This window comes from Nelumbo lutea, chromosome 6 (genome assembly GCF_056320005.1).
Source record: "Nelumbo lutea isolate HS-2025 chromosome 6, American lotus-T2T, whole genome shotgun sequence".
NCBI lineage: Eukaryota > Viridiplantae > Streptophyta > Magnoliopsida > Proteales > Nelumbonaceae > Nelumbo > Nelumbo lutea.
Genome location: NC_142689.1, coordinates 7960192 through 7984775, shown reverse-complemented (window position 1 = coordinate 7984775; position 24584 = coordinate 7960192). Strand labels below are relative to the sequence as shown.

The window sequence follows — 24584 nt, the reverse complement described above, 5'->3', positions numbered from 1 at the left end:
CTTCTAAATTCCGCAAAAACTCGTACATTTTAGGATCAGAGACTCCACTTCACCTCTTCAAAGCTCTTCTACGTACGTACGCTTGAAAGGTTCCTACTTCCTACACAGCACTACATTGAGTTTGTAAGTTTCTTCTGAAAACGCTTTCAGCAATATATAAAGCATCACCTTCTTTTCCCCAGCGACTCAGAACGTAGCAAGCAGAAATGCAACAAGCAACTACCAGTCAAGGAAGTAAAGAACAAAAGAACCTAATCTTTTCTCCACCAAGAATCTAAGCTCTCAAAAGAGAAAGCTTCCAGAAAGCAAAGAAGGAAGAACGAAAAACTGAGGATTTTACTAGTATTTCTTTTGTAGGATCTCCGCTGGTTCTCGAATCAGATTCGAAGATGATCGTAGAAATCCGAGGATTATGACGCGGGAACAGGCTTCGATTCTTTGAGAGCTTGGAATCGTTGCTCCCCAAGTCCAAGTTCCCGTCTCTGAACAATTAAAAAAACAGTCCAGATTCGATTTTCCTCAACGAACCGTCAAAGCAGCTTCTCCTTCGCCATGAAAACACCTTGAAAGTTCTACTCACACCTCCTTCCTTCTCCACCGATATATCCCGTTAACCCCGCACACGGGACAAGTTAATTGCGTGTAAAGGGACAGATTGCTACCCTAGCTTACGTTAGGTACATTACCGTCATTTTTGTTGTAATATTTTTGGGAGAATTGATATTATCTTCAAACATACCACCAAAAGCTTAACGTACTCTATGAGGAGGGGTGGTCTACATCCTTGGGTGCCTAACTTTGGCATTCTTAAACCTTCATCCCTTGTGGGGCGGTCTTGGTTAATGGCTAGCATGGCTACCAGGGTTCCTCATGGGCGTACACATGCTCATGGGGACAGTGTTGGATTGACATTGTGCTGTCGATACTCAAGGGAGGCTTGGCATGCAGGCCTGGCTCAAGCATGAACCTTCACCATGCCAACCCCTTGAGCTGAGTGAGCTACACCGTTGCCTCTAGTGCACGAGTGTGTTCCGGCCCAAGCGGCTACCTATCATTAGGGCACACAGGTGCCTGTCATCATCGGCATACAAGAGACCCTTCACATCGGTGCCAAGTCACCTCATCAGTGCACAGTCGCCTTGCATTATAGTCGTCCCCCTTTAATACGTAAGCGGTGCCTCTCATAGACCGGTCTGAGCTAGCCGAGTGCCCCAGCCATTGGACTTGAGGTCATGATCCAATGCTACTGACTTTGGTGGAGTCATCCCATTGAGCAACTCCTACCCTCTAAGTGCACAAAAGCTTGTCCTGGCCTACCTTGGCCTCGATGTTGCACAGGTTTCTTCCGCTGTAAAACTACTCCATGACAAGATGGCAGATGCATATATCAATAAATTAGTGTGGTGGGTTCAAGTCGCTAGTATGCTCCTTACATTTCAGTTCGAATACATTAACAAATCAAAATTGGATCTTGGTCCACCCGATTATATCCGATCCGTTTGCAGCCGTGTACGTAACTAAGGGGTTGGGTTTTCCCATCCGGATAGTTCGGATCGAAGTCCACCGTCCCAAATCCGACCATCGCCAGCCAGTAGTGGCAAGGGCAAGACATTTCCCGCCATTTTGACTGATGCTTGGGAGTTGGGGAGAAGATCAGACAGTATAGTTGCCCTAAACGTAAAAAAAATGATGCGTGATATACTAATTTACGAGCATTGATGTCCACAGTGAGCTCATGTTGGTTAGCTCAGGCTCGATTCCTTCCTCTTCTCTACTCGTCTTCACCCCTTTCCCGCGCATCGTTTTCCATTAGCCCTTCTTCCCTGAGATTCTTCTCCTCCAAAAACCCTAAACGACCCATGGCCGAAAAGCGCACCATTGCCGATGTCCTCATGGCCAATGCTCGAGCGGCCGCTGCTCGGAAGAAAGTCACCCGTCCTTCATCCAAGAAACGAAAAGCGCTAGAAGATAATGGAACTCCGACGACAGAGTCGGAGCTTAAACAAACTGAAGAACCTAAAGAACCCAATTTGAAGAAGGCGGCAGTGGCGAAAAAGGGAGAAGGGCCCATCAGTGTCGAAGAAAGGATTGGGAAATTGAAGAAGAAGGCAGCGGATTTTGACCCGAAGTCCGCTGCTTTCTGGAAAGATGGGGAGCCAGTGCCATTTCTGTTTGTTGCTCGTGCTTTTGATATGATCGCCAATGAAACGGGGAGGATTGTTATTACGGAACTTCTCTGTAATGTTTTCAGGACTATAATTGCTTCTACGCCTGGAGATTTAATTCCCGTCATTTATCTCTCGGCTAATAAGATTGCCCCAGCTCATGAGGGTGTGGAACTGGGAATTGGAGATGCTGCTCTCATTAAGGCGCTTGCTGAGGCTTATGGAAGGAAAGAAGAAATGATCAAGAAACAACTCAAAGTAATCCTTTTCCTCTATTCTTTTATTCTTTCCTCTTTTTTTTTTTTTCATGTTTTTTAAACTATTTTATGAGTCAATTCACAGTTGGATTTGTTATTACTACCGGTTATGGTTTATGAGCAATGGGCGTTTTCCCTGGGGAGGAATTCATTGGAACATTTTAATAGTTGACCTCTACATTTTATATCTCTTTGTGACGACTATGATGCAAAGAGTGTAACTTTTATCAAGCTACGAGAATTGGGCATAATAAAGGACAGAAGAAATTACATTTCCTGTCTCTTAACCCTTTTAATGTTACAGTGCTATCAGACAGTTTTAAACATAACTAACAAAGAAGGCCATATGCACCAGGGCTTCTTGAATTCTGTGATAAACTAATATTTATCCTAAAAATGTAAGAAAAAACTGCAAAATGAGAGGGACTCTGTGAAATTATGGAGTAAACAACTTATTTGTATTGATCTAAGTTATCAGTTTTGGTTTTTAGGAGATTAGTCATTAATGTTTATCCAAAAATAAAAAAAAGAAAATGTAGTGTTTTTTTCTTGGAAATGGAAATACTGTTTTGCCGAAGAAATGTAGGTCGGCATTTGTTTTGGTTTTACTATCAGACACTAAACTTATTCCTTGTTTGTTAGGAATTGGGAGACTTAGGCCTTGTTGCAAAAGAAAGCCGCTCATCTCAAAGTGTGATGTTCAAGCCGCCTCCTTTAACTGTTGCCAAAGTTTTTGATACATTTCGTGTAATTGCCAAGGTGGGTTACTTGTCATTGTTTATTGACTAAACATGAATTTTTGAGATACTTTACTGGCCAAGGAGTCTTAGCTTAGTTATATGTCAGATTATGCCACAATCCATTCTCTCTCTCTCTCTCTAACTATGTGTGTGTGTGTATAATGAGGTTGCTTTTAGTAAGAATAGATACGTGGCTATTAAATTGAGTAATAATAGTTAGTACTACATTATGCCATGCATTTAGGATGGCATCATATTTTGTTCAAGCATGCGTACTTAAATTAGAAGCTATTGCTGAAAAATATTGATGATTGATTATGGGTACCTTACTCCAATTTCATATTATTTGGTTGAGCATGTGACTTGTGTGGTGCTATGCCAAGCTGATTGATGTAAGCAAGAATGGTTGCATGGTTGCACTGACATTCTGATGAGAAAGTAAAGTTGCAGTTATGTACTTAATATGATAAGATACTTTCACATATTGGTCAAGAATGTTGATGGAAATCAGGCTAGTATAGCAAGTCTCAAAGATTAGACTGCAGGCAGCATCCCTCTTAGAATTTGGTATTGGTATTTTGGACTGACCATGAACAAAGAGAGAGAGGTTTTTTAATTGAGATGTGATTGTTAATGAAGAATATTTATTATTAAGAAAATAGTGAAAACAGAAAATAACATTAGAATCATAATATATGGATATGGACACTAGTGTCATGTTTTGACACATATAATCAGACACATCAATCCCATGACATCCAGGAATGTGGCCATGGCTATACAAATAGATGCATATATGCATACACAATCATAAGAACATATGCATATTTATATGCATACATTTGTGTATGCATGAGCATCTCGTGACATAAGACATGCTACAAATAATAAAAGAACAAAGGCAGTGTATAACAAAACATAAACAACACACAACATTTATGCAAATCTTAGGATTTAATTCATAGATATGGTCGTAACTGTCCAATGTTGTGTCTAAAATGTGTCAATATGTTCTTGACATAAGACATGCTACAATTCAGTTCTTTTTTATGTCCCATTAATTGTCTTTTTTCTTCTGAGAGTTTTTAACAGGAATCTGGAAAAGATAGTCAAGACAAGAAAAGGAAACATATCAAAGGGCTACTTGTTGCAGCTACTGATTGCGAACCTTTGTATTTGGTTCGTCTATTGCAGGTATGGACTTGAACACTATTAGCTAGTGGTTTTGTGATTTTGTGTAATTGTGCTTCACCCATACCATCTCTGAACTGTTGTTGCTGCAGTCAAAGTTGAGAATTGGTTTGGCAGAACAGACTCTCCTGGTAGCTCTAGGACAAGCTGCTGTATATTCTGGAAAACATTCAAACCCATCTTCACAAATTCAGTCTCCGCTTGAAGAGGTTAGTTGATGTATCTTTTTACCAGGATATTTATGAATGAATATCTCTTATCAAGGGTAGATGTTGCAAATAATTTTACTTCATGCCAAAAGCATTTTTGTTTTTAGTTTTCTCATTTCATGCTGGTATGAAATGCATGGAATTTTCTCATGCTGTATGCTTCTTATTTTTGCTAACTTTAATGTCTAGGTGCCATGGAGCATTAGATGTAAGAATGCCCTTCTGTATTTCTACTTCTATAGCAATCAAATTTTTTTTGCCTCAATGCTATTTGATTCTTCACCTAAATCTTAATTCCTCTTTGTGCATTAAGTAGATGAAGCCCACTATTGCATCTTCCTAATGGACATGAAATTCTTATTGATATCCTAGTCCTTTGCACAATAATAGAAAGTTCCAGAACACATGAAGTGTAAATTGACAATATTATGTGACTATTTTCCTTTTGTACTTCCCCATGTAAAAATTTCCATGAGATGTTTTGTTATTTTTTCTAATTCAGGGCATTCAGTGTTTCCAATGATTCTTTTGGGTACTGGTTTCTTCTTTTATCCATTGATTGGGGATCCTTGGTGGAAATTTGATCTAGATGTTTTCTCCATGTTATTTTAGTACAATTTCTACTTACAAAAAAGTCTGTGAGCATGGGATTAGTAATCTGCAAGAAAGGGTTTAGTTTTCCTTACGTGCAATTAGATACCTGACTATTTCCTGATATTATGCATTTTTTCTCAGTCATGGCTTTTATTTTATTCTATTTTTCAGGCTGCAAAAATTGTCAAACAAGTTTACTCTGTACTTCCTATCTATGATAAAATTGTTCCTGCTCTTCTTAGTGGCGGTGTGTGGAAGCTCCAAGAGACATGCAACTTTACTTTAGGTGTACCGGTTGGACCTATGTTGGCAAAACCAACCAAAGGTGTATCTGAAATTTTGGATAAATTTCAGGACACAGAATTCACCTGTGAATACAAGTATGATGGAGAACGTGCTCAGGTGATTGTAAATTTCCAGTTTATTACTACCTTCCCTTCATATCTGTTTCATGTTCTATATGCGATTTGTCATTCAATTCAGATACATTATATGGAAGATGGTTCAGTTGAAATATATAGTCGAAATGCTGAACGAAATACTGGAAAATTTCCTGATGTTGTGCACTCTGTTAAAAGGTATGTCTTTTATTGGTAGAATTGTTTGTTTTGTGTTGGATGAAGTCCTTTTCTTATTTATAAATCAACATAGAGTTTAGAATATGCTTGCATGCATGTATGTATATATGTATGCTGCAATGTTTTTGCATAGACTTTTGTTGCAAGAGCACTTTCACAAGCACAAAGGATCTGGACCGTCATCTGTTGACAGTGGGTGAATAGGAGAGATCTAATGAGAGAGCACGATACAATATGACTGCACCAGGATCAAACCATGTTTAGTGTAAAATATAGTCTTGTTGCAAGTTGAAGGTTTTTTTTTGGTGAGTGGTTTGCAATTTGCATATACTGTTGTGGTAAAGAGCACTCACACACTAACACTCTTGACCATGGTCTGTCAATAGTGGGTGCAAAGGATCCAGGATCAAGCCATATTGGATGTCCATGATTAACTCCAGACTACTTTTTTCTTTTTTTTTTTTTCCAACCCTAATCACACCCATGCTCACTCTCTGGTATTTTTCAGTGTGGTCCAGGTCCACCTAATACCAAGCTCCAATCTCAAGTCTCAAGCAGATCAGACAGTTGAGATGTGCAGAAGATTTTGTTTGTGCGATTGCTCTTAGCAACATTTTCCTTTTAAGTATTATAAGTCTGGAGTTCGATCTAAAGATAATAATGGATAAGTTGATCTGGTCAAGATGGTTGGCTTTGCTCAGTCGTTTTCACATTTTGTTCTTGCTCTTATCTTCCTTACCCGCAAGAGTAGTGTCTAGGAAACATGAAAAAAAACCAGCTCTTCATGCTCATATTATTTCCACTCTATTTGGACACCATTCTATTGAAAAATATTTGTGCTTTTGACTGGCTATGACCAGTTTATCATATATTTTTTAATGGCTGTTCCAACTTGGCTGGAAGTGATCCCAATCAAGACAGCTCCAGCTGCAGAACATGAATACTTTCTAGGTATGTTGATTTTAACTGATTGTGTCAACAAGTAAGTTGTTTAGAGTTGTTAACATGTTGCAGCAACACATGTCCAAGAGAATACTTCAAACTAACATTATGAGCAAAGAAATTAAGTTAAAACAGGATAGAAGTGATCAATCAATTTATGCAGTAAAATCCCTAAATAATCTCAATTAAATTTCAATCTTGAAATCTATAACTAATCCATTGGCTATACTTGTAGAAATTCATGCAATGGCCAACATACATTACTCTTTCCTCTAATAAGATTACAAGTGAAGAAAAAGAAGTAGTTTACCTTTTTCTGTGTAAAGCAGGTTACTTTATGGGCTTTCTCCTTTAAACTCCTCATAAAACCCAATTGTTAAAAAAGAAAATTTTAAAGAAAATGAAACCCAATAACAACTAACAAATAGATTGACTCTAGAGCTATCTTAACCAAGTCCTATTGATGCTAGAATCTTAGCTAAAACAGATAGTAACAATTGGTCTTTCATTCCTAAATGTGTACTCTCCAAATCATATCTTAGCGGGTGGCAATATACAGGAAGAAAAGACCTTAATACCCTTTAAACATGAATAAAAGTCCTTAATAGCCTTTAAACGTGAATATCGTTGATTGGGGGAAGCTTCTCTCTGATATTTCTCTTGTGTGGCTTCTAATAATCTGCCGTATTATTGACTGGTCACAGGTATGGTTGGAAGGCCGGTCTGGATGGCCATGCCAGTTGGGTTTTAGAACATGGGTTGGTAATTTTATGATTTTAGTGCTACTGCATACCATTCTTGAAGTTAAATATTGTACAAAGAGAGCTACTGAATAGGTACATTTATTAATTCCATGCTTGGTGCTAGATACTCTGTGGGGTTTCTACAGCTAGTTAGATTTGTATACATCTGTGCTGGTCATCTCTATGATATATATAAATTGCTTTGTCATCTGTAGCCTTAGTTTTATGATAATTGGGTAGATTCTTTAATAGCTGTTGCACACTGGTATTGAGGTTCTTTATCTTAAGTCGTTTATATGATGGATTAGAGTATTTCTTGTGTAGGTTCAATTTCAAAAAGTTGTCTATTGGTCCTTATGATCTCTAACCTCTATTGGTAGTGCAGAGTGAAGAAGTTCTCTGTTAAATCATTTGTTCTTGACTGTGAAGTGGTTGCTTATGATCGTGATAAACAGAAGATTCTGCCATTCCAGGTAGTATGACTAACCACACTAAATCTTAGTCTTGGATCTTTTGTTTTTGTTTATTTTGGGTTTATCCAATGATGTTATTAAAATCGATAGCATGGGTGCATGTTGATTGTTTAAAAATGCTCATTTTTCTTTCTAAAAAATGTAATTCTGCCAATTCTTTTACATTCTGAATGTTTTTTAATGGTTAATAGTATAACTTAATTTATTCAGAAAAAGAATGTTATATGCAATTGTTGGACTCATTGTCACTACCTAACCACTTCATTCATTTCAGATTTGTTTTTCCATACAATTCTCAATTGTTACTCCTAAAACAAAAGTTCCCTGCTCATCCCCTGTCTTGCATGTGAATTGGCTAGGGTCTTAACTGATGTTGAGACCCACTTAGCTGTTAAAACTCTATTTTCACGATGTTCATTTCTCTTAAGGCATGCCTGCAATGCCATGAACCTTTGACTGTTTTTCCTTAATCATCCAATCCTACTTCTGGAATCTCCTTCCACTACTATGTACCTTGACTGTTTTTTATTTATTTTATTTTTTTGAACAGAAGGTAAGGTATTATATTTATCCAACTATTGAAAGCATGAACAAGTACTGCCATGTACAGTGAGCCACCATGCAAAAGTATATATAATGCTCCATTAATCCTGCAAGTAGCAGGTTCAAAATAATTGTGATGAGATATATTACTGAAGTGATATTTTGCAGCAAGCCAAGAGTGAATGGTTCCTATAATTTTCTTGGTAAGTTCATCAACTGAGCAATTTTGGTTCTGGAATACTGTCTGATTTTTCTCCTTCCAAATGCTCCCAGAAATTGCTGCAGAATAGCGCTTCATAACTTCCTTCTTTTCCCACTTACTCTCCTCACTTTCCCGAGGGATACATGTGATCTATCACCCTTTCTGGAAAGCAACGTGAAAGATTGAGCAGGTTGCAGAAGTGAGTTTATATCTGTATCACTACTGCACACTACGAAAACAAAGTAGATTCTCTCTCTCCCACAGATTATGCAAGTTTCTGATTGTATTCTGACACCTCTTCTAAGCAGTCTCTAGTGAGACATCTGTCCAGGACCACAGATCACATCAGAAATGCAACTTTGGAAGAGATGTGGATCAGTCATACTTGTAAGGGAAAGCTGTATTAGGGTTACTAGCTAGTTGCTTGTAAAATGATTTGACAAAGAGCTTATCCAAAAAAAAAAATAATAATAATAATAATAAAAGTGAGAGAGGTTCCCCAACTTCTCCCACCTCCAACTTGTTGTATCTTCTTGTTTTGGATTCGGGCAGGCGGCAGGCCCTATTGAGTAGCCTGAACGGTGATGCCAACTCCTCTATTTCCCAACCAGTCAAGTTCCTTTTCGATGTTGGGCACCAAGACACTACCCTAGCTTGATAATCATACGAGTCAAGCACAGTAGCATCTCTGTTTTTACAATAATGTAGGAGGGAAACATGCCTATCAGGGATCTGCCTTTGTACCAAGTATCTCTATATACAGAAATTGATTTTGTCCTCCTTACCCATTTTCAATTGATTTCCTTGGAGGAATTTATTATGGAATTTCCAATTCCTCTCCAGAAAGAGCAACCATGAGGTATCTTGACGATACCTGGATCCCAGTTCACATTTCTAACCCCAAACTTCTGAAATGTTCCGTCTCCAAAGGAGATGTGGCTGCACAAATTGAATCCCCATAACCATTTTGCAATCAAAGCAGTGTTCATTTCCTTCATTTTCTTGGTTCCTAACCCCTCCTTTTGATTATGGAACGCATACTTGGTCCCAACTCACTAGATGTATTTTGTCTCTTTGCTGCCATCCTCTCCGTAGGAAGTCCCTTTGGATTTTCTCCAACTTTTCTGCAATTCTGTTGAGATAAAGAAGAATGGTAGAAAGTAAGTTGGCAATTGAGATAGGGTGCTTTTCAATAACCAGCCTGATTCATATTGTGCACTCCAAAAATCCCAATTCCATAATAGCATCTGGTTTCCCTTTTTGTTGTTTACATTCTTAAAAGGTTCTTTTTATGAACAGAAGGAAGATATTTTGATTAAAGAGTACGGTTATATGAAGACTAATTTCCTACAAATCTCTGAATATTATAAAATACAATAATAAACTCCATACTCATATTGGTCTATAATCATATCAATGTTTCTGTTTTGCTCTCATTGGTCCTTATTGTATCTCACTGAAAGGTTGTATTTCATTTAGATCTTCGGATTTAGTCCTATCATCATTACTGTTGTAAATCATCATTTACCATTATTTCCCTTCATCATATTGGAGATTCCATTATTCCATTCTGCTAAAGACCATATCTTAAGGATGTGATGGGTGACTTACAACTCAGATACTCTATGATATAGGACTGCTTGCTTTGATGCCAAATGTAGGACTGGATTGACATTGACCCGAGGGTGCATCTAGGAGGGTAATGATAGGGTAGGAAGTGTTTAACTTTTAAGAATGGCTTTAGGACTAAGGAAAATGGTTAAGATGGGTTAAAGGCTTTGGTCAAATTGTTGAGGATTATAAACTCTCTGAGGGAAGATGAAAAATAAAAAATTTAAAAACTAAGTGTAATGATTGAAATTGTTATTGAAAAGTTGAGAGTAGGTTTGGAATGTAGAGCTGTGGGAGGCAACCAAGTTTGGAATACATTTTGCACACAAGGATGAAAAATATGCTTTTGAAGAAATCTCCGAAATTCTGAAACCTAGGAATCTACGTGGAGTTATGATATGAGATTTGTAGGATGGAAGGTTCTAAAGATCTACGAGAGGTATCAAAATATGGAGGCAATTGGAGATATTCTCGCACAAAAGGGCGAACTGTTATATTAACTCCTTGGATGGAAAATTTGTAATCCGTTAATGGCTACATGTATAAAATGACTTAAAGTTTGACTCTCTGACTCCAGTATCAGGATGCTCACTGTTAAAACTGCTATTATCATTATTGTATTAACTAATCCTGATTTTTTAATAATGTAACGGTCATTGGAATATTTTGCTGGCAGATCCTCAGTACTCGTGCTCGTAAAGGTGTGTCCATGAGTGACATAAAAATTGATGTTTGCATATTTGCCTTTGATATGCTGTACGTTAATGGGCAACCACTTCTCCAGGAGCAACTGAACATTCGTAGAGAGGTAATGCTTGGGTTACATGAATTCATGTTGGTTGAAGTGCTAGGAAGTAGGAACAAATCTGGTGTTCTCTTGTTTACTCTACCAGTTTTGCAGAATAAAGGAATCTTTTATATGTCCAGTTTTATGTGTCTGTTCATGTTATATTTTTATATGATTTAATTCCATTCAAGCCTTATCTGAATCATCTAATATAGGGTTGCGATACTCTTTTTTTTGCTGTTCCATTTTATTACACTTTCTAATTACAGATTGTATTTTCCTATGTATTTAACCAAATCTAATATTGACACTAATAGTACTGGAAAAATGCTTTTCAGAATATCCCAAATTATGCTATATCAAATCATTAATATGGTTTGTTTTGATTCAACAACAATAACCTCCTGCTAGTCTATATGCAATGGCAATGCTTTAGTCAGTCTAGCATATTTTCAAGCTTCCAAGATCCAATTGAGTGCTCAACTGCTCATTTGCCTAAAAGGTGACAGTGACGCCTATGCATTCCCTTCTACCTCTAGTGGATTATATGATAGATTAAAGCACTGAACCTTTCTAGATGAGATGTTTCATGAATTAATCTCATAAAACTATCATTAATGATTTAATAAATTAAATCATTAAATATTTGCAGATATAAGTATATAACCAGCAAATCTGGATTTTAGTTGGCAAATCTAAAAATATTCAGCTTAACATGGCTAAATCTGGTTAACAAATTAGATTCTAACATATTGGCAAATATAACCAGATAATAACCTGGCTTTAGATCCATGAATATTCAGCTCAACATGGCCTCAGGGTCAGGGAGGGGAAACTTGAAACAATATATATATATATATATATTGATAAATATTGAGTAATAAGTCAACATGTCTTTAGACGCTGGATGTATCCAATGAGAATTGAAGTTAAGATGACTCTCCTTATGGTACCTATAAGACTATAGCTACAAGTAGCCAAAGTTTGTCCTCCCTGGTCAGGGAGGGGAAACTTGAAACAATATATATATATATATATATATATATATATTGATAAATATGGAGTAACAAGTCAACATGTCTTTAGACGCTGGACATATCCAATGAGAATTGAAGTTAAGATGATTCTCCTTACGGTACCTATAAGACTATATCTACAAGCAGCTAAAGTTTGTCCTCCCTTCGTGTTACCATCTGTGTAGGATAGTGATTGGTTGACCTTGATGACATTGTCTTGATTTTCATGCGTTAGTCGACAAACGTAATTATGAAGAGATCATGGGGCAGAATTGGTTATGTCTAGCTTATGAAATCTCATATAGTTGTTGCCTTGGAGGGAACATGCTGATGAGCTGCAAAGTGAACATGGTCAAAGGGAAAATAGAGAGGCAGTTGGAATTTTTGTTATCAACTTTTAAGAATTTTCAGGCAGTTCAAGCTTGAGCATTTTGTTAGACATTGCGAGCAAATGATTTTGTTTCTTTTTTTGTTGTATCACACATACATGGTTCTATCTTGTTAGTCATGTAAAGCCATGCATTTGGGTCAATTGTCGGTTTTGACATAATTCAATTCTTATATCTTAATTATAAAAAATGCTGATGATATTACATCTGGAAAATGTTTTGATATTAAATGGCGATGTAGAACTTTGAGACATGAGGTCTGGTTTATCACTTAAATATTCAATTATTTCTCTACAAGAATTAGGGATATGTAATGTTTATATGACCTCATTTAATATTTTGATCATTTTATCGAAAAGAATTTCTTTTACGTGCTTGAGTTGGAAAAGGTAAATATATATTTCTGGTTTAGTGCAGCATCTTTATAATTCATTTGAGGAAGAACCAGGAGTATTTCAATTTGCAACAACAATTACTTCAAATGACCTTGAGGAAATACAAAAGTTTCTTGAAAACGCTGTTAATTCCAGGTATTTTGACATGCATTTTGTGTGTTGTCTGGGTGAAAATGAAATATGATATATGAACTTCATTCCAAGTAACTGCTTGCATTTTGTGTTTAGCTGCATCTCATTGTGTTAGATAACAAGGCAGTGGAAAGTTATTCTAATATTGATTTTTGATATTTCTTTTGTTCTTTTAGAATAGATAGCTCACTCATGAACTCTGATTCATCAATTCATTTGATTGGCTTGAATATCTGCCTTTTTACTTCTTAATCTGTTTCTTAACGCACAAAATGCCCTTTTGTTTTGTATCAGGCCTTCATATAATGTTATCTTACAGACTAAAAATTTAACAAAATATAAATATCAAAGAAAAAACTAGGTTTGAATGGCTTTAGAGCCATCTCATATCTCATTGATTCAGATCTGCAGGTAGATCCATTTAATTTTAGATAGTCTAGTTGTTCAATATTCATGATGTGGTTACTTGGATGACTAAGCATCAAACGGGTAGAGTAGTCCACCTGGTCAACAACAAATTTATTTTAAATATATATTTTTTCTTGTTTGTGTTTATCTCTAAGTTTAATTAATATAATATATGCTTTTATTTTTGTTGCATGCATGCTGTTGCTTTAGGTATTTGCTCTCTTTCTTTAAAACCAAAGGTTGTAACTCCCTATCCTAGTCAATCCAGTCTTTTTTATGTTTTGCAAAATTGACTGTAAATATGTTCTTATCATTCTTTTATTGCATATTAGCAATCTAGATTAACTTATTTATGATATCACCATCAATATTTACAGTTTATAACATAATTTTCTTTTGGTCGACTTATCAACACCTATGCACCAACTAGTCATCACATTATCTAGAGAGGCCAAGAGGACTATCACTACATTGTGTTGATAACATTGCCCAACCATACTGCTGAACTACATATTGTAAAAAATGGTGCTGCTGTTGTAGTCAGAGAAAGATGTGCTTGCACTACTTTATGTTGGCAGCAGTGGGATATTATGCTTTTTAAACAAGAGGCACCATGAGAAACAATGAAGTATTATTTATTAAAAGTGCTTCATGTATCAACTTCATATGATATTGAGCTCTTACAGTGTAGAATGACACAACGAAAATAATCATGGAATCTATCTAGTAACAAGGTTTTCCTTTTTATTTATTAGCATCTCAGCTTAATTGTCATTTTTGTAGTGGGCAATCATGCCTTTTAAGCCATTAATTTGTCTTTGCAGTTGTGAAGGCCTGATTGTCAAAACTCTAAGTAGAGATGCCACATATGAGCCTTCAAAACGGTCGCATAATTGGCTGAAATTGAAGAAAGATTATATGGACAGGTAAAAAAGTTCAGTCTCACTTTGTTATCTAAATGCTTTCATGATTCCACATGTCATTTCCTTTCTTTATGCTGTGCTTTTCCTCAAAACATTTTTGTAACACCAACTCTGTTCTACAGTGTTGGCGACTCATTAGATTTAGTACCAATTGCAGCATTTCATGGTCGTGGAAAACGTACAGGTAATCACCACAAAAAAGCATCCTCTGGGTATACAATATGTAAATTTGGGTCACTCTTCGGTTCTTTATGCACCTACTCTATTTCTCCCATGTGGAGAGATCATGAGACAATCTAACCATCTATCAGATAGGGCAAAAGTGGCCATTCTTTGATTCCCCAGGTTGACACTCTATATCCACCATTTATTAGATCTTCCTCCAATTAATGTTAGGTGCCCAGAAGGCATAGTTTGAACAATTTTTTAGGGCTTCTGGCTGAAACTTTCCCCGTGAATATAAGGTGGGATGAGGGCAAATGAGACCCTTTATGCTCCAACTCTGCCTTCATTTATAAGACTTGCTTAGTGTGTTTTCCCCCTTCTGAACCACTTTGTTAGCAAATCCTTGGCTCCTTGCTAGATTATACTGGATAATCTGCATCTTCCAGCCATATGGATGAATGGTGCGGGAAACGGTTTTAGAAAACCGGGCCAGACCGGACCGGCTGAACCGTGGCCCAGGACCTTGGCCGCTTTGGTCATACCCCAATAACTGCACTTGATAAGAAACGATAAAAACTGGCTGACCGACCGGTTTAATTGGAAAATCGGTAATTGGTCATGGTTTTGTGAATCCACCTGGGTCCTTAACAAGTGGAATTTTAAAATGTGTTTAGTAAGACTTGAACCCATGATCTCTAATTTCCATATATTGCTTGATTACCAATAGTCCACTTCTTTACTTGTGTTAATTAATGACTCCTTATTGTACATATTAATTAATTTATTATACACGTATTTTAAAGAAAATGTGAATTAAGAGACTCGAACCCTAGTCATTTGGTTTAAAAACTAAGGAACTTGCCATCTATCTACCATATTTAAATATATTAAAAGTCATAAAATATATTATATATAAATAGTATTTATATGACCTGTAGTATATACATGTATATGCCACGTCATTACGGTTCGGCCTTCGGTTGGTCCCTGGTTGAACTTCTGACCCGTGAACCTCTCCCTTCTCCGGTTTTATGCCCGGTCCGGTTTTCTGAACATTGGTGGGAAACTTGGAATTCGCACTGTCCATCAGTAGAGGATCCTCTATATTTTTTATTTGTGAACATGTTCCTTATGTCCACCCAATTTCTGTTCTGTATCCCATTTTGTGGTGGATTCTCTCTTCCTGAGTAACAGAAACTCTTGAAAGTTCTTGAACTTTTACACCAGAAAAGTGGCTCTTCTGCCAAAGGGCAGTGGCTAGTGGTCTGAAAGATAAAACATTAACAGATAAGGATCTATTTACATGTGTAAGGTCCTGTGTGGTATAGAGCTCTTTTCTACATAAATGATATTGTAGATTTGTTTCCTATATATCAAGGCTCGTTTTATAGCCATAGCATAACTGAATTTCCATTGGATATTGGTTTCTCATCTAGCAGCTTAGATGGTTGAATGAAAGGGTTCATGTGTTAAGTTTCCTTACCCGTTTCACTTGCCAGGCTGCAGTGATCAATGCAGCCTGTAATTCACAGTTAAAATATCTAAGATATGTAGCTGGTGTAGACCAGAAAACTGTTCATGTGATCAATGCAGGGATTCTCGTATCAGATGGATGGTTTCATTGGTTATGCTTTTTTTTTATTGCCCACAATGGTTCTCTCCATGGGAGAAAAATCCCTGTAAGATGAAAGGGCTGTTTCTCCCAGCAGAATAGCTTTTACCTTTTTCAAGCTTAACAGGCCCAGTTCCGTTATTTAGCTATGCTTTGACACGGAACTTGGTTGATTGAATTTGGTATTTCACTTAATTGATTACAGTATAAAATGTTGTACAATCTCACCTCTTTTTTTGTGAAACAGAATTAGCTTACTAATCTTTCGTTTCGTGAATACATTATTTTGGTGATTTAACATTATTTATCGTGCAGGTGTTTATGGTGCCTTCCTCCTTGCTTGTTATGATGACTCAAAAGAAGAATTTCAAAGTATTTGCAAAATAGGTAAACAATTTAACTTTTCCTGCAGTTTGTTTCATGGTTTTGAGTTTCTAAATCCAAATATTAGCACAACCATAGCTGTTCTGGCAAATTGATTTCTGCTTGGAGTTTGTTTATTGCTCTGTAGGCACCGGATTTTCTGAGGCAACACTTGAAGAGTGTTCTCGCAGACTTCTTCCAAAAGTGATCCCAAAACCCAAGGTTATTAGTTTTTTTTTCTTTGAAGGGAAATAACAAGGAAATAATACATATTTGGAGTTTCCATATGGTTTTAGAATCTAATCCTCTTTCTATCTTATTTCCAGCCATATTGTCGGCATACAGATACAGTTAATCCAGATGTATGGTTTGAACCATCTGAGGTGCCTACCATCTCCTTATCTTTACATGGATAGTTACTTTCCATGTCATTCTGTCCTGGTGGTTTTATTTTTCATTTCCATATGCACTTTCTTAGTCAGTTGATCATATATGCTCTTCTTTGTTTCGACTGGTGGAGCTCAAGTTCTAAATGTATGAATATTGTACAAGTTAAATAAAATAGGAAAAGGCCTGAACCGACATGAAAGAGACAAATTAGAGTAAAATTTTTAAACAAGCCTGGTACTTAGCATGGCCCATGCAACTCATAGAGTAACTTAGTTGTTTGAAATTCTGTGTGTAACTGTGTATATATATTTTTTCTCTAATTTTTTGGCTTGATATTTGCACCAAATTGTAGCTTTTGCTCTTATTATAGGCTGCTTCTACTTCCTTCTATACCAATGATTATTAAGCAATTTGCTAAATTTAAATTGAGGAAAGAGAATTCCATGCGCGGAATTTAGTTTTCCAAAATACAGACGAGTTCTCTTGCCAGCAAGCCTTTCTTGGCCTTACTTATTAAGAGGCAGGTGAAGTAGGTCTCCTGGCCCAACTGACCTCTATTGTGACAGTTTTGGTATGCCCTAATTAGGTTAGGTTGGGATGGGTTGGGAGAATTAAACATCTGTATATAGTTTAGGCTATAAGCCTATGACAATGTGTGTGTGGGGTGGGGATTGTATACCTCCTACCTTGGTGAGACTTTTGCCCTGATCTACCGAAGGGCAGTGTGGTTTAGTTTTTTTCCATGTATTCAAAATTCAACTGATCTGTACTTGAAATCCATTGCTATAGTTTGGCCACCAGGCTAGTCTGTAGGATTTTCTCTTAATTGTCTGTCTGCAGGGTTATTTGGGGGGAAAAGGTTTGAATCCAAGAAAACTTTTTGATGGTAAAAAGAAAAATGCCTCTTATAAAAGTTTTGTCATTTGAACAACTAAGAATAATTCCTCAGGATTAGAATTTTCATATACATACATGGATGTATTGGTCTGTTGCTTTATAGTCTTAGAAACCACTGCATGCAGAAACTGTATTTCCAACTAAGCTATAGTTTTTTCTACAAAGCATTACTCTGACCTTTGTTGAATATTTGGATTCTGTGAACATGAAACAGGCTGGTGTAGTGCTACTTGCTTTGTATAGAACCATCGGATGCAAAAAATTCGTTCTTTATATTGATCTTATGTTTTAGAAAGAGTCACTGTGCTTCTTTCACATATATCATGTATTCACTTGCAGTTTTCATTTTCTTTTTGCACTCAGGTTTGGGAGGTGAAAGCGGCAGATTTGACTATTAGTCCTGTTTATTGTGCTGCAACTGGTGTGGTAGATCCTAACAAGGTTAGATGTTTGATATTTATGGGGATATTTGTATTTCTGTTCTTCAGTTCAAGTGTTAGAAAAATGTTCACTACACATTTTTTCCTGTATTTAGTTTCATTCTATTGCAACAGGGCATCTCTCTCCGTTTTCCACGTCTGATTCGAATCCGAGAAGACAAGAACCCAGAACAGGCCACATCCTCTGATCAGGTGAGACAGATGTCCTTTTTCTTTGATAAATGTATGTTTGCTACAGATGGATCTTATCATATTTTTGGGTGTTTGGGTTTTAATAGGTAGCTGAGATGTATAATGCTCAAAAGAGCAACCACTCTAATAATCACGATGAAGATGAAGATTATTGAATATAAAGAGAATTGGAGTATCTTAGAACCGGCAGTTATTATCTGAGCCCAGGACTGCAACTCTTATGATCTGTATGGGTAATGATGATGCAATTTTCTTTGGGTTATATTGTATATATACAAATTTTAACACAACTGCCAGGCTAATCAACGGGATTTTGCTTCGGAGTATTGGATGGGCATTCTCGCAGTGACAAGTCCTTGGATTGAATGGCCAATCTCAATTAAACGTTAGCAAGCCAAGCCCTTTGATATTGGAGGAAATATTTGTAAAGCATGGCTATACCTACTAATATAGCCAATTCACAGCCTATTCCAATTAATTTATCTGGTCTCTGATTCTTCGTACTGATTTTATTTGCCATCTCCGTCTTGCTCAAGTAGTTTAGTTACATTTATTTATTTTTTCTATGTTTTAACTGTTTGGGTTGGTTTTGACACTCTTGACATCTTCAAGCCACATTGTGTAGGGCGTCATAGAGTTATTGTCGCAAGTGTCAATTCTCCTTCAAAAATTTTAGAAGAGGCAGTTACAGAGAGATCGAGGCGAGCACCTAGATTTCTTACTGAAGTGAGGCAAAAGTAGGGTGGTTGTTTGCGTGTGTCCTTGAAGTGAGAAACTACATGCGAGGCACAGCCAAATACGCAAATGTACCTTGGTGTTCCTGTACTTGTGGCTTGTAAAGTTGCTCTCTCTCTCTCTCTCTCTCTCTCTCTCGCTCAACAGGTGTTGAACCATATATAAGAGTTTGGAACTATTTCTTTCCCAACCTACAAGTCCACGTCGATATGGACCATATCCGAAAGGGCGATGGTAATAACAAGGTTTTAAAAGCTGACACCGAAAATGGAACAACTTTCGCCACTGGCTTCTGGGTCAGGGGTTCAACCGTCCGGGTTGAACGGTTCAAACCGTTGAGTTTAAATGTATAATAATGTATTTTATATTTTAGCTTAGATTAGAATATTACAGTGTTTGGTTTGAAGGAAAATGTAGGGAAAGAAAAGGAAAGGTAGAGAAATCTTTACAAATGCTCTATTTACATTGTTCCGTTTATAAACCTGGCTCAGTTTGGAAGGAGTACAAATGTAAATATGTAGAGTGCAAAACCTTATATTTTGTATGTATTTGCACAGTACATATTTGCATTTGTACTCTTTCCAAACCCAGCCATATGTGGTAGCTCCTAAAGTAGACGGCCTTCTACTCCTAGTCGTAGTTAAATACTTAAATGTGCAAACTATTAGGGTTAGAATCCTCTGATTGATTGATCTACATTTAGCTCCAATTTGGCTATTAATGCCGATTCCCGTAATGTTCTGAACGGTCAGTATTATAGTATGGGCATGGAAAAAAGGTTATTCAATCTTGTCATAATGTGCCCTGACTTCCCCTGAGATGCAATGGCCAATGGAGGTTGGAGGGTGCTATTGCTCGTGTTCCGCGTGAGATTCGTCGTTGATGGGGGTAACTGGGGGCCATTGAGAGACTGAAATATATTCTAGTCTCCACTCTCCTCCAGCATGTGCACCGTATTAAAATTTTACAACGGTCGACAGAGTAAGAGCGCTGTGAATGTTTCTATGATGTTTCTCCATTTGACTTGATCGAACCCTGTGCTGTGACTACTACTACGATACCTCAGCTATCTTGTCATGGTGGGGTATCATGCATGTCTCTATATTTATATATGAAGTAGTGGGACTTGAGAGCCCATCGACAAGAATTAGCAGTTGATCGGCATGCCCACTGCATCATCATGTAGGTGGATACATGTGGGCGGAAATCCACATTTGAGTATTGGTTCGGCGCCTAATCTTCCAAATCAAAAGTAGACCAAAATTGCCATCTTAAATGCTTTAAGTTAACCCCCTTCAAGGCTTTAACCCAATTCTGTAAATATAATTTCTTGATTTCCTCTTTCTTCATTGTTTAGGTAGGTTATAGTGGAGAATCTGTTGGAGGAGGTTCTATGCTTGTATTTTCATCTTTATCTTCTAGTTATCGCTCTACTTTTGAATACATAAAAATATAACAAAATTTAACACCAGTGGGATTATATAGAGATTAAAGTTGATAGAATACTACAAATTACTGCTAACTGTTTACCATGGTGATGGTGATCTTGATTTGAACGCCAAGGGGCCCATTCCTACCCGACAGGGGCTACTGGTTGTTGGCTGCCCTTGCTCCTAACTTCCATTCTCAACCACTCTGCCCATCATCTACATATATACTACAAATTAATCAAGATGGATTGTGGAGAATTCGAACCCCAATCACATCAGAAAAAAATGCCAATTTGACAAAAGAAGAGAGACAAAAATCTCCATCAACACACAGGCAGAAATCTAGGAACTCTCTCTCTCTCTCTCTCTCTCTCTCTCAGTCTGGAAGCATAGCTTCTTCTCCACTCTCCAGACAAATTACTCCCTACTGTACATATATCGCTCAATTCCTCCAAATAAAGTTTGATACTGATAAATAAAAGTTGCTAAAAGTAGATAACGATGAAAGTGTCAATACAGAACCCTTTGGTATTTGGTGGAAGAATCAGAGCCTTCACTGTTCACTATACCTCTTTTCCTTCTGTTAACAATACTACCACAACTGTTGTCACCGATGCCGTTGATAAAAGAATCCTGGTGCAGGAGAGCAGGTGGTGGTAGTGGAGGTGGTGAAGGAATGGTCACCGGTGGGATCTCAAGGGCGTCAAGCGGAGGAGGGGGATGTCTCCACTGAGGGAGAGGTCCGGCCAGGAGAAGCGTTTGAAGTAGAGGCCCAGCTTTCATCACCGCCTGTAAAAGCTTCCCCTTCTCCGGCAGTGGTCTATCTGGTTCTAATTGTATTGTCGTTACCGTTGTTGTCGCTGTTGTTGTTGGTGGTGGCGGCAATGGTGGAGGTGGGATGGAGTTCATCACCGGTGATGATACGATGCTTTCTTCGCAGTCTGAAGAGGATATGCCGGTATTGGAGTCTACCCCTCTTCTGGCCTCATCTTCAATGCTAGAGACTCCAGAGAGAGGAGTTGTTTGTTGGGGTTGGTGGTAATGTTGCTGTTGCTGCTGTTGGAGGATCAAGAGCTTCTCCACAACTAGTCTCTGATATTTGTCTCGGGCATCGTCTCTCTCCCTGATGGCTCTGCATAGAAGATCTTTGAGATGGGTCACTTGATCTTCTCTCTTCCTTATCTCCTCCTGAGCTGTTAGTCTTGTTGTTTCTAGCTCAAGAGTGGTGTATAAGAGAGAATGCTTCAGCTCCTCCATGGTCTGTGTAATTACAACAACAACAACAACAACCAAAAAGAACACAGTTCATCAAGAATAAGCTAACTAATTAAGCCATGTAACCTCCAAAAAGAAACACTGGACAGGACCCCATAAAAGGAACCGGTCAAGAAACTTTGTTATCCTACACAAAGAAAACCCATTAATCCCCCTAAACAAGAAGACAGAATGCAAGAAACAGTAATAGACCCAGATGAGATTTTTACCTTTCCTTGTAGGAAATAACTCCAGCTAAGGCCAAGAGGAGCGCTACGTTGGCTGTCCATGAGCTTGTTATGAACTGAAACCAACAGTCACTGTAACAGGAAACAAGAGTGAGGTGGGGAAGGAGCAGCGTCGTTTGGCCTGGTTCTCCGCCTCTTATAACAACAACTGACTAGCTTCTATCCTCTTTTTTTTATTTTATTTTATTTTTTTACTCTTTCTTTGTTTGCTACATTGCTTTGATTTTCTTTATTTTTGAATTTTATGAGAACGACAAAGCATAAAAGGCCAAATGACAACAGCAACAGCATCCACTTGTCTCTCTCTCTCTCTCTCTCTCTCTCCCTCTCTCTCTCTCACTCACTCACTCACTCACTCTAAGCCAACACCAACAGACACAGAGGAACTGTGACTCTGTATCTCTGAAGCGGGAATGAGAGACCGGCGACAAAAGCGGGAGCTAAACCACCCCTCTTAACTATACTGCGTAGCTACTTTATAGTAAGCATGAAGAATACGGGTAATGTCTACTTGGTGCTTTGAGAGTTGAAATTTGCAGGCGTTTTTGTTGTTTCTGGTTAAGATGGTATTTCTTACTGCAGTAAGTATTCGTGATTCTCTGTATCTATGCTACACGAAGAGACCCATGTGAGATCTTTCTTGATTTGAAGGGCCAAAACCATTCTGATCCATACATTTTTCACTGATTACAGTTTGTGCTAGGTTTTGTTTAATTTGGAAGATTCGAAACCAGGTAACTAGATCGCATCAAATGGTTGGTCACAAAATCTTGCAGGCGCCTAACATTCTGATCATAGGATATATATAGCTTATCCAAATTCTCTCTCTCTCTCTCTGAGACATATACACAAACAGACAAGCGCCTAATATGGAGATGTATAGTCAATAAGCTCTACTTTATTTTGTGTTTTTAATTAGTCAGAGAAGGGAGGTGGTAGGGAACCGAAATTTTCCACCGAAATTTTGTAAAGGAGTGAGTGGTAGGGTCATCATGGACCCCCTTTTTAACAATAAAGTATTGCAGAGTAGAAAGAAGAATGCTTACATTTGACCAATTCATGACTCACGACATTTCTTACATCTTAATAAAAAACGAGTTTATAATTTGTATTAATAAAATAGTTTTTTTTTTTTCTTTTGTTTTGTTTTATGTATCAAGTTGTAAGTCTTAGCTAGTTGGATCGTATCTTGCCTTCACATACGTCTGGGGAAGTGAACATTGGGTGATTGGAATTCTCTATTTCTCTAATCACAATTTGGTCCAAATAATTTAAAATAAAAAACAGAAAATGGATGCAAAATAGAAAGACAAACCCATCAATTGAATCAAGCAAAACAACAACTCTTAAAGGCATTGTTGATGATTGAAGATGGTTCAAGCAAAAAGCTTACAAACACTGCAACTGTACTGTAAGCATTCAAATTAATCTAACCTGTTAATTGCTTTTGTAGTTTGCTCTTTCTTTTATAAGCCTTCAAGAATATTTTAGACCAAAAGCAAAGCCACTTATATAATCCATATTTATTCTGAAATTTCTCTTCACTTGTTGTGTGCGTGTGTTTTTGTGTTTAATTAAGAAAAAGGAATATCTTCCTTTGTTTCTTTCTTATGTCATTCTCTCTTTTTCTCTTTTCCTTTGAGGAAGGTATCTATTATTTTCTTTGTTTCATCAAACCAATAAACAGGCGGTGCAACTCATGCCAAACCTTGTATAATAAAGAGGTAGCCAATGGTGTGGTTTAGAGAACAAGTTAATAAGGTAGTTTTTTTTCATTAACATGTACCGACTTCTTTTTATAAAACTTAATTTTCAATTTTCTAATCAGGTGGATGGTGAAGATGTTCCTGGTATGATCTTCGTAGAAGATCTTTTAGATGGGACTTGTCCAACAGCTTTAATTGCTATGTTGCAGACATACAATGTAGCGAGCTATACGGCCTCCTAATCCAAGTTGTTCCGATGATGAACACTTTCCTCAGTGAATGAGGTTAAAATACAGGTTCTTTTGGTTTACAGTCGGAACTGGAATCGAAATTCTCTGAAATTGGAATCAAATCAAAATGATTTATTTTCATTGTCTATTTGATTCATATAGGAATGGGAATGAGAGTTGAAATGAGCAGGCATTCCCAAGAGAGGCAGGGAATGAGGAAATGACATTCCGTCAGGAATGAAAATGGGATTTCCAATCCATCCAACCAAATAGTTAAAATCAGAATAATCCATTCCGATTCCAATTTCAAACCCCTATTCCCACAAAACAAATGAAATCTAAATTGGTATTATATAATTTTTAGGACCTGCACCAAAACCAAGACGAATATCCGATTTAAATTTTTATATATAATAATTTGAAACACCCCATCACTTTTTGGACTATCTATAAAATTTAATTCCAGTCAAAACGTTAGGGTGTTTTTAAGATTAGAATGATATCCCTCCATTCAGGTCCATTCTTTGAACAAGAATTCTAAAAATAGGCCCATCCGTTCACTCAAATGGAGTTGTTGGCGGACCAACTGTTAGTGGATTATGAGATAAGTGAACATGAAATATG

General features: G+C 37.3%; 2 protein-coding genes across 2 annotated transcripts; one reads left to right on the top strand and one right to left on the bottom strand.

Annotated features, from left to right (window-relative positions):
- Positions 1 to 1419: 1419 nt before the first annotated feature.
- Positions 1420 to 18864, top strand: LOC148847149 (DNA ligase 1-like). The gene is made up of 17 exons (XM_088950883.1): positions 1420 to 2423; positions 3065 to 3181; positions 4255 to 4356; positions 4446 to 4562; positions 5328 to 5558; positions 5640 to 5734; positions 7805 to 7892; positions 10925 to 11056; positions 12858 to 12970; positions 14200 to 14301; positions 14421 to 14482; positions 16391 to 16462; positions 16587 to 16660; positions 16765 to 16821; positions 18089 to 18166; positions 18280 to 18357; positions 18444 to 18864. Exons 1-17 carry the CDS (start codon positions 1719 to 1721, stop codon positions 18510 to 18512), a joined length of 2292 nt encoding a protein of 763 aa, XP_088807009.1. The 5' UTR covers positions 1420 to 1718; the 3' UTR covers positions 18513 to 18864.
- Positions 18865 to 20756: 1892 nt separating this feature from the next.
- LOC148847148 (uncharacterized) lies at positions 20757 to 22476 on the bottom strand. Its single transcript, XM_088952586.1, has 2 exons — positions 22007 to 22476; positions 20757 to 21782 (listed from the first exon to the last, which is right to left on the bottom strand). Exons 1-2 carry the CDS (start codon positions 22064 to 22066, stop codon positions 21033 to 21035), a joined length of 810 nt encoding a protein of 269 aa, XP_088808712.1. The 5' UTR covers positions 22067 to 22476; the 3' UTR covers positions 20757 to 21032.
- Between the last annotated feature and the right edge of the window lie 2108 nt (positions 22477 to 24584).